Source organism: Echinops telfairi, unplaced genomic scaffold (genome assembly GCF_000313985.2).
Source record: "Echinops telfairi isolate 266 unplaced genomic scaffold, ASM31398v2 ScPeMD7_7424;HRSCAF=8462, whole genome shotgun sequence".
NCBI classification, from domain to species: domain Eukaryota; kingdom Metazoa; phylum Chordata; class Mammalia; order Afrosoricida; family Tenrecidae; genus Echinops; species Echinops telfairi.
Window position 1 is genome coordinate 53,994,852 of NW_022111324.1, and position 9,356 is coordinate 54,004,207.

A 9,356-nucleotide genomic window follows, 5' to 3' on the forward strand; every position below is an offset into this window, starting at 1 on the left:
CTGATGCCAATATGTCCCTCCCTGAAGGCGAGGACCAGACGGGGTGACCCTGGGTCACCGCCCAGAGTCTGCAGGCAGACTTGGCTGAATGGTCTCCAAGGTGTCCAGCCTTTTGTCTTTTGCTGTAGATCTTGAGTGGCCTGAGTTTGCATCATTAGGTCCACCCTTCCTGTCCCCTTCACCTGCTCTTCAATAAAGTCCTGAGCTACCAGCAAGGTCATTCTTGGGCTGAGAAGTGCCCTGGCGAACACACAGCTTGGTGAGGCGTGGGGGGGAGGGCGGGAGTGGGGGAAGGTGGGGAGGATTGTCCAAGATCGAAGCCTGTTAAGAAGTTGCGCAAAATGTGTGCAAAGGAAATGAACCTTCAGTTTCTCCACTGAAGGAATGGCTCTGGGAGACCAGGGGTCTGCCCCAAGGTCAGCTCTGGATGGAAACCAGCACCTTCTCTCAACACCTGTTACGGTCAAGTAGGATGATGTGTTGAGGGAGAGAGGGGCTCCTGTAAATATGGCTCCTTCCCTGTGCCAACCAAATGCAGCCGTCCCCAGCTTTCAGAAGACCAGTTCTCGGGACCCAAGAGGCCTATAAAACAACAAAACAAACAGCGAGTTTGGCGGCGGGAGCCTGGGCAGGCAGCCAAACTCATTACTAGGGATGTAGTGGTGTGGTGAGCGCCAAGCCATGGACCCGCCTCCTAGATGCAGGCTCTGGGGAAGGCGAGAGGGGCTTCTGTCCTCATCCCCCCCACCCCCAATCCCCCATCTCAGCATTGCCAAGATGCCAGAGGCAGCTAGCTGGGGCCTGAGGTCAACGGTCAGACGTCCCAGGAGTCCCAGAACTGGACCTGGAGCCCCGGCTGTTTAGTTAATCAAGGGAATCACATTGAGGCATGGGTGAATCATTTCCACTCTGAGGAGTGAGTGGCTATTGTTTGCTGGGGTTGGCACAGAGAGAAAGGCATGTTTCTCAGCTTTTCATCCAACTTGACCTTCCGTCCGCTGCTGCAACTCCACCCCACGGAGGAGCCAAGTCACAGGTTAGGAACGTCTGGGCCTTTGGGGGAGAAGCGGCCGAGCCAAGGTCAATATTGCCAATGGCGGCTGCAGAAGGCTGGGCGAGGTGCTTTGTCTGTCTGTGGTGGTTCGGTTTGCTGCATCTGCAAAATGGGGTGGAACTACAGGGGTGCTCACCCTGCTGGGTCAATGCAGGAGTATCTGGAAGGAGAGGCGGAGCCCTGGGCAGGCTTCTTACATGTAGAGGGCGTTACCAAAGCACTGAGCAATGAGCCTGGGGCTTTGCCTCTCCGGATGGATGCTTTCCAACACCTGAGCTGCTACTGCAGGAGGCTGGTGGTTTTCCTGGCTGGGTTCATGGGATCATTTGTGAGATCACAAAGAGAAGCATAGGGCTGGGAAGCTTCCCGTGGGCTGGAGAACGGGCACCTGGTATGCACCCTTCAGGAAAGGCAGAAAGAATTTTCTTCAAGAATTCCACAGGCATTTCAGCCGCCGCTAGCTAATGGGAACGGAGGTGATGCCAAAAGAGGCCAGGGCCCTGCCCTGAGCTTGAAGGCCATGAGTCTGTGGATTTATGGAGATGTCCCGGGAGTCCTAGAAGAAGCACAAGGCCGGCAGGGGGAGCAGGGCGTGGCAGGCCCTTCTTTCCTCCCTCCCAATTCCAGGGGAGCCTCCATCTGGTCCAGGGGAGGCAAGGTGGCAGCCTGGCTATTCTGGAGACATCCAAGATATTGGGTCCACGCTGCCCCTCTTCCACCTGAGTCAGCATCTCTGAGCGTACCACCTCACCCTCTTCCAAATGCCGTTAACACTCTTTTCTTTTGCTCACCAGCCGAGCTCCTGTTTCCTTGATGCCTCATGACCTCAGCCGGTGGGCCACTCCAGCCTTTCCTTCCCCACACCCTCCGACAGCCCCCAACCGACCTGACACGCCCCCTGTAGACCTGACACACCCACCGGAACGTCGTTTGCAAATTAGCCACATCAACAGGCCTCACTCTTGGTGCCTGAGTCCATTCCAATCAGTGTAAACCAGCGTCTGGCATAGAGCAGGCATCCAAACGATTTGAAAAGAAATGTAATCATCACCTACTGTCTGATAGCTGTGGAAGCCAGCACTGGGGAGGGGAGGATGTCAATATGAACACAAGGGTCCCTGTCTCTCAGGACATGTGACTCGCAAGAGAGGGAGACACCTTAGCCGCTGCTTCCAGATGATGAACCTCATCAGCCGCCATGTCTTCTCCAGTGGAGGCTTGCATGTTGCTGAGAGGCTGAATGGGCTTCAGAGGACCCCCGGTGGTGTTGTGGTTATGTATTAGGCTGCGATCCGCATGGTGGGCAGTTCGAAACCCCCATGGCTCCTTGGGAGAACGACTGGGCTTTCTACTCCCGTCAACAACGACACTCTCGGAAACCCAGGGCAGTTGGGGTGGGGCGGGGTGGGGTCGGTCAGCATCGACTGGACGGCAGCGAGTCTGGAGTTCGGTTTCCAGAAGAAGGCAGACTAGAAAGAAGCGGCTGGGGATTTACTCTTGAATCTCAGTCAGTGAACACCGTACGGACCACATGGCTGAAGCTAGGCCCCTTCATGGGGCATGCTGTTAGCAGACATGACTGACCTCGACGCCCCTGGCAGATGCGTCTGGGACACATCCTAAGCCCTGTGAGGGGACCGAGGGGGGCGCCTCTCCCAGTGCAAGAAGGGGCAGGCAGTGACAACAGGAAGGACATCCCACCGCTCCTTAAACAGCAGGTGCCAGCTTTCCCACAGGAAGAGACATCAGAACGGCCACTCTGGCTGCTGTGTCAGGCCCCCAGGATAGGGGCTAGGGAGCTGAGGCAGAACCCCCTCCCTCCTCCCCTCTCTCAGGAGACATGTAGGCTCATGGAACCAGGACTGAGGCTTTGAGTTTCAAGTAAGACTCAAATTCAACGCCATTGAGTCTATGCCGACTCACAGTGAGCCTATAGGGCAGGGAAGAACTGCCCCTGTGGGTTTCTGAGACTATATTACAGGAGTTGAAAGCCCTGTCTTTCTCCCATGGGGTGGCTGGTGATTTTGAACTGTGGATCTCCAGGATCGCAGCTGAACCGGATACCACGACGAGGCTGTGGGCTGAGAAGCTCTCAATGGACAGAAGGAACCAGAAGAGGGACGTTCTCCTGAACCTCACTCCCACATCCTCACTCCCACCTGCCCGCAATCTCCCATTCCTCAGCAGGCCGGCCGTCTGGCCTGGGTTCTGGCACTTGTTCTTGAATGGCCTCCTTGACTCCTCCCTCTTTTCAAACAAGGGAGGTCTTATCAACTGAACTTCCGGTTCCTGGGGCCACCCTTCCTCTGGGCTTGGTGCTGGCTCCCAGAATTGCTTATCTGGATTTCTGGGGCCTCATCTTAGCCAAGAGGGACGTCATCACCCTAGAGTGTGCCCAGGCCCCCAGCTACTTACTCTGCATTCTCCCATCCTACGTTGGGCTCTGAGGCAGTCTGCCCCCAGCATCTTGGCCAGGCTTTACCCTGTCTGGGCCAGGCACCTCCTACCTGATCCTAAGGGCTTTCCATACTCGGATGGCAGGCTCCCACCCAGCTTTAATTTCAAAGTCCATCTCTGGGCCCCCTTGGCCTTCCTCGCTTGGCTTCTCTCCTCTGCTACAGTGTGCCCTGCTCTCTCCTATTGAAGGGCTAACACTCCTACTCTAAAAGGGGCAGAAAGACCACAGAGTTCATCTGGTTCAGTATAGGGATCGGTCCCTTGACAGCATCCCTGACGGATCATCCTCCCATCTCTGCTTGGCTGTTTCCACTGACTGGGAGCTCAGCCCCTCTCAAGTCAACTAATTGTATTATGGAACAGTGTGGGTGTAAGACATGCCTTTTTTATATATTAAGGGCAAATTTGCTTTACTATAACTTCCACTTTTGGGCCTTATTCTCCCCTCTGGCGTCACACAAAACAAGTCTAATTCATCTTGCACAGCTGAATCACACGAGGTGATTGTGAAACTATCAGCAAGCTGTGAAACCACATAGCCTAGGTTCAAATCCTTTCTCCACCACTTACTTGCTGTCTGGTCTTAGACAAGCTTCTTTATGTTTTCTTGGCCTCCATTTCCTCGTCTGTATAATGGAGATGATAATAGCACCTACCTCATAGAGTCCTCTAGAATGAGGGAGACCTCAAGTTCTTATAACAGCACATCACACCAAACCAAAACCAAACTCACTGCCATTAAGCCCATGCCAACCCATAATGACCCTATAGGCCAGGGTGGAACTGTCCCTATTAGTTCCCAAGACTGTAACTCTTTACGGGAGGAGACAGCCCCATCTTTCTCTTGTGGAGCAGCTCTTAGTTTCAAATTGCTGGCCTCAGCAGCCCAACATGTAACATTACATCACCAGGCCTCCTTATCACATACTAAATGCTCACTAAAGCATACTGTCAGAAAAGAGCCACTTCTCCCCCTGCCCCCCTTTTCCCCTTGGGCCATCATCCTTTCAGGAGGACTGTTCATGTGGCAGATTCCCACCTCCTTCCAGCTCTTGGTCACCCGCTGTGCATGCTGCCGTTTGCTTAAGGCTGTCTCACCATGCTATCATCCCTCACAGGACGGGACGTGGACGCTTTGCTCCTCAGGATGTAGAAATGGCTCTGCTGCTAGTTTGGTGAACACTGCCCTTGCGGAAGCTCTCTCGCACAGTTGGCTTCTGTTGAGCCTAGAGTGGGTTCAACACCCAGGACCCTTTGCCTTTGAGCTGCTACCAAACAAAGTCTCCTAAGAGTCCCCTTCTGGACACTCCAGACATGTCTCCGTGGCATTCAAGATCTAGAATGCCCTTCTCTCCCCCACCCCAAACTCATTACATCAGCAGTCCCATCCACCCCTTCAGCAGCCCAGGGGAATCGTCTTCCTCATGAAAACCTTCCAGACTAACCACACTAGATAGACAGAGCTCTTGGTTTTACTTGCATTGTTCCACCCCCCAGGGAACCTTGGCCTGCCCGCCTTCTTGTCACCTATAATGCCTGGCCCCTACAGCCCGTGTAAGGGTTTCCCATCTTGGTTTGGAGGTCTTGTTCCTATTCTACGTGTTTCCTCTGGGGCCTGGGGCTTCAGGCGGCTGGGTGTGCCCTGTGATGCTCTAGAGGAGAGCGAGGTATAGGGGGAGTATGTGACGTGACGCGGCCAGAACAGCCCCTGTAGTCATGCTCCTCTGGCTAGTTCCTGCTTCCTCTAAACTTCCCGACCGACCGCGGGACATCCTGTTCCTAAGGACTGCTGTGGTAGAGCGCTGGACAGGCTGACAGACACCCCTGCCAGGGGAGAAGTGAGTTGCTCTGACGCAGCTGATTCCCTCCTCGCCTCTCCAAACTCTTGGCTATTTTTTAAAAATTTTCCTTCCTGTGTTGAAAGATCTATGGGGCTTGGACCATGGTTGGATTTCCTGGGGACATTCCAGGAATTCCTCTTAGGTTGTGTCTCTGGGGGTGAGCTTGGGATAAAGGGGCGGCCAGCAGGAGCCAGGCAATGAGCAAGAGGCACCCAGAGAGGAGTGTGGGTGGGAAGGCAGGGTGAGCTGGGTAGAAGAGAAAGAAGGGGTGTGATGAGCTCATCCCAACAGCCAAAGGGCCAAGTGAGAAGCAAAGCGGAGCAGCCAATTCGCAGGTTGGAACAAGCCACAGGCAGCCACGCCTCTAGCCTTGCCCTTGAACCTGCTGACTTGTCCCCATAGCTACTTGTCCACCAGGGCCCCAGCATGTCCGAGAGGACTTGGCCAACTTGGCTGTGTGGCCTGAGACGTTGTTCCCAGCAGCCCCCAGTGCGTTGCACAAGATGCACAGAGGCATGGGAAAGAGCAGCCCAAGCATCGCCGTGCGTCTGGCAGGCTATTCCACTCCTTTGCTCATTCCTCAGTCAGTCATGCAGCACATGTGAGTGAATTCCTCACCCGAGCCTAGGGCTGAAGGGAGTGGGGGCCCTAGCCTCTGGCTGAACTCTGCGGCAAGCCTGGGCCCGGTGAGCATCCTCAAGACCCCACCCTGGTCTCCACCGTCACCGTGTTAAGTGAAAAGAGTGCTAGATTGGTGTCAGGGCAAGAAGCGGCTTGTCCTGGGTCTCTATGCTGGGCTAAGTCATGTCTCTTCTCTGGGCCTCAGTTTCCCTGCAGCACAAGCAGGGCACTGAGCCGGTTACTCTTAGAAGTTCCTTATTAGACAATGGGTCTGTTTTGCAAAGCAGTGATGGGTACTGGCTACGTGTGAGCACTCGGCAGAGGGGCCCTGAGAGGAGAGAGAGAGAGCGAGCCTATATGAGTATGAGTCAGTATGGCTCTCACCTAGGAAAGAACTTTCAAGAGAAGGAAGGAGACAGAGTCATAAATATTTTCCAGAGCAGAGATTCAAGGTGGGTGGAAGAAAGAAGGGGGTGGGGGAGGTGGAGCCCCAGGCTAGCTCTAGTTGTACATGGCCCTGCAAAGATCATGGAAGAAAGTGGTCTCTGTGAGCAGGTGAACTGGTAAGAGGAGCTCCTTCGGGCAGATGTCTGGACTACTCCAGGGCACCTGGCTTGACAAAGGACCCTCAGACTGGATTTATACCCTACCAGACCCTTTGGCCCAAATCCCCTCTGCCAGGTGCAACCAGCAGGGTCCTATGTGAAGACCCCAGAGAAGTACGAGCCCAGAACTCTGAGCTGAGTGTGCAGTTTTCATATCCCTCTTACAGAATCTCGTTTCCTCCCGATTTTGGGAAAACCAACTCAGGAACCACACTTATCCTCCCCTGCATGTGCCCAAAGCCACACTAGAGTCCTCAGATCCACACAGGGCACAGGGCATGGTGGGGGCCATTGAGGAACCTCTTACTGAGCCAGGAAAGGGTTAAATGGCTCTGATCCCAGGAGCCCAGGAAAAGCCCTGGGGTGGGGGTGGGGGGGAGTGGCTTGAACAGAGGAGCAGAGCCTTTTTCTCTCAACTGCCCTGGCAGTCACTGAACAAGCAGGACATGGTGGCAGCTCCTCCCCAGGAGGCAGCCCTTACCACCTTCTTCTACACAGTCCCAAACAACTCCCCACCCTTCTGGCTCTAAAGGATTAGCAAGAAGGAGTCCTGGGGGGGATGTCAACATCAAAGCACGAGGTGCAAGGAAGACACCCACCCCCCACCCCACCCCCTGCCCCAGTGCCTCTAACCACAGGTGGCAGGACTGAGGAGAGGTGGCAGGGGGGTGAGCTTGGGAAAGGGGGATTAGCTGGGACCGGAAAGAACTCAGCTGCTGTAATCCCTCCTAATGAACCAGACTGCGTTCCCTCTCCTCCCACCCTAAGCACTAGACAAGCAGGTACAAGCTGCTGGCTTTCTGCTGCCACACACGAGGCCCCTCCGTTCTGCCAGCCTTAGATAGCCTGGGGAAGGCACGGAGCTATGGCTGACTTCCTGCTTGGAGGTCAGGTCCATCCCGGGCTGGGACAAGGGAAGAGTCTCAGGGTGCCGTCACACAGGAGCCTGGAGGTCGGCCTTTCGGCACTACCATTTGCCCCTGGGTCTTAACATCGGGGTCCAGCATGTGCTTCAACCATGTTCTCTCAACTCAGTAACGTCTTGTGACCAGTACAGGCAGGGGAGGGATTTTGATCCATAACATAGATCATGGGAACAAATCAGTCCTATTTGATTCAAGGCAGAATGACAAGCGATGCCCCTCCCACAGGGCAGACACACCTTCCGCACATCTTGAGGTCTGGGCAATACTGAACTATGTTCGTGCTGTCCCGACCCCCACGGGCGGATGGCTGTGAGAGCGATTAGAAAAACATCCACAATGCCATCCACAAAACCAGCCTCGTCTGCTACGCTTACCTCCTTCCCACCGCCACCCTCTGGGGAACAGTAAGAGCCTAGAGTTGCCAGTAGTTCCATCTCCTTCAACAGTGACCTCCAGAAGGAACTCTTGGCCAACGAGCTGGCCAGCCAGCCTCCTGTGTGTGAGCTCAGACTCTTACCTTCTTCAACTTGCCGCTCTTCGTCCCCACAAAGACCACGCTGTAGCCATTGTAGACATAAGAGACAACGGAGGTCATGCGGTCCCGGCTGGTGGTGTACAGGGTCAGGCCCTCCACTGGAGTCAAGCCGCCCAGTGGCTGGTTGATGTCCAGTCCACAGAAGGTGTCGTCGATGGGGACAGGCTGGGGGAAGGAGAGCAACTTGGGGTGAACAGGAGTGGAGGCATGACCGAGTCACCCGATACCACCCCACGCTGCATGGTCAGCCCTCAGGCATCGGCCTCGGAGATGCCCAGCCCTGAGGTCCAGGGGCCTGGCACATGCTGGCAACAAGACCTTCTCACTAAGTAACCCACAAAACTGGCTCCACGTCGTGGGCTTTCGTGGACCCAGAGGAAGGATTGGCCATTTCTCCCCCTCACCTCACTCCTCACTTTTGGGGGAAGAGAGTCAGGGGCACTGTGCAAAGCCCATTGGTGGAATGGGTCTCCTGATTATTGCAGTATCCCTACAGACCACGTTATCCATTCTGTGGACATCGTTCTATGTCCGATCAGAAACCCTTCAGTGAGCACTCGGTCCAGAGGCAGCATCCTAGAAGATTTCTATCAGCCTGGAGAAGCTTTCTTATTTGTTCCTTGGGCTGCCTGGGCTCTCATTGGGCATAAGGAATTGTAACCCATTCAATTATTTGCCACATCTAACCCCAAGGTCGGTGGTTTGAACCCACCAGCCACTTCACAGGAGAGAGATGAGGCCCTCGTAAAGACATAAGGTCTCAGAAAACCTAGAAAGGCAGCACTGCTCTACCCTTACAGGGTTGCTATGAGTGGGAATAGACAAGACTGGAAGTGAGTTTGCTTGGGTTTCATTTTTTGGGTTATATGGATCATGGAAGTTCCCGGGTGCTGCAAAATGTTAACACACTCAGCTGGTGTGGTTCAAAGTGGGTGGTTCAAGTCTACCCAGAGGCACCTGGGAAGAATGCCGGCATATCTGCTTCACCCAAACCAGCCATTGACAACCATAGGGAAGACCATGCTGCTCTGACACAGACGGGGTCTCCGTGAGTCAGAGCTGAGTTGCCATGGCAAGTCACCCGTACCAGGGAGCTTCCATGAATGTTGCCTTCCATTTTTCCACAGGTAGGAAACTTCCATGGGCTTTTCTTTCCATTTCTTCCACTAACTTTTTGAAGGCCCTCCGTAGGTGTGTTGGGAGTACATTGGAAAAACATTCTAGTAACAATTTTATTGAACAGTGCTGAGTTAGTTAATTGTGCCAGCCTGGCCAATAATCACATGTGGTGCTGGTTGAAAGGCGGAGGGATAAATG

The 9,356-nt window shown here is 54.4% G+C and overlaps 1 protein-coding gene across 1 annotated transcript in view; it reads right to left on the reverse strand.

Moving 5' to 3' along the window:
* Window positions 1-9,356, reverse strand: part of PLXNA2 (plexin A2) — a 234,164-nt gene that overhangs the window by 216,826 nt on the left and 7,982 nt on the right. Inside the window, exon 2 of the mRNA XM_004699851.4 lies at window positions 8,022-8,204. Within this exon, the coding sequence (XP_004699908.3) occupies window positions 8,022-8,204 (183 nt within the window). The remainder of the gene's footprint in view (window positions 1-8,021; window positions 8,205-9,356) is intronic.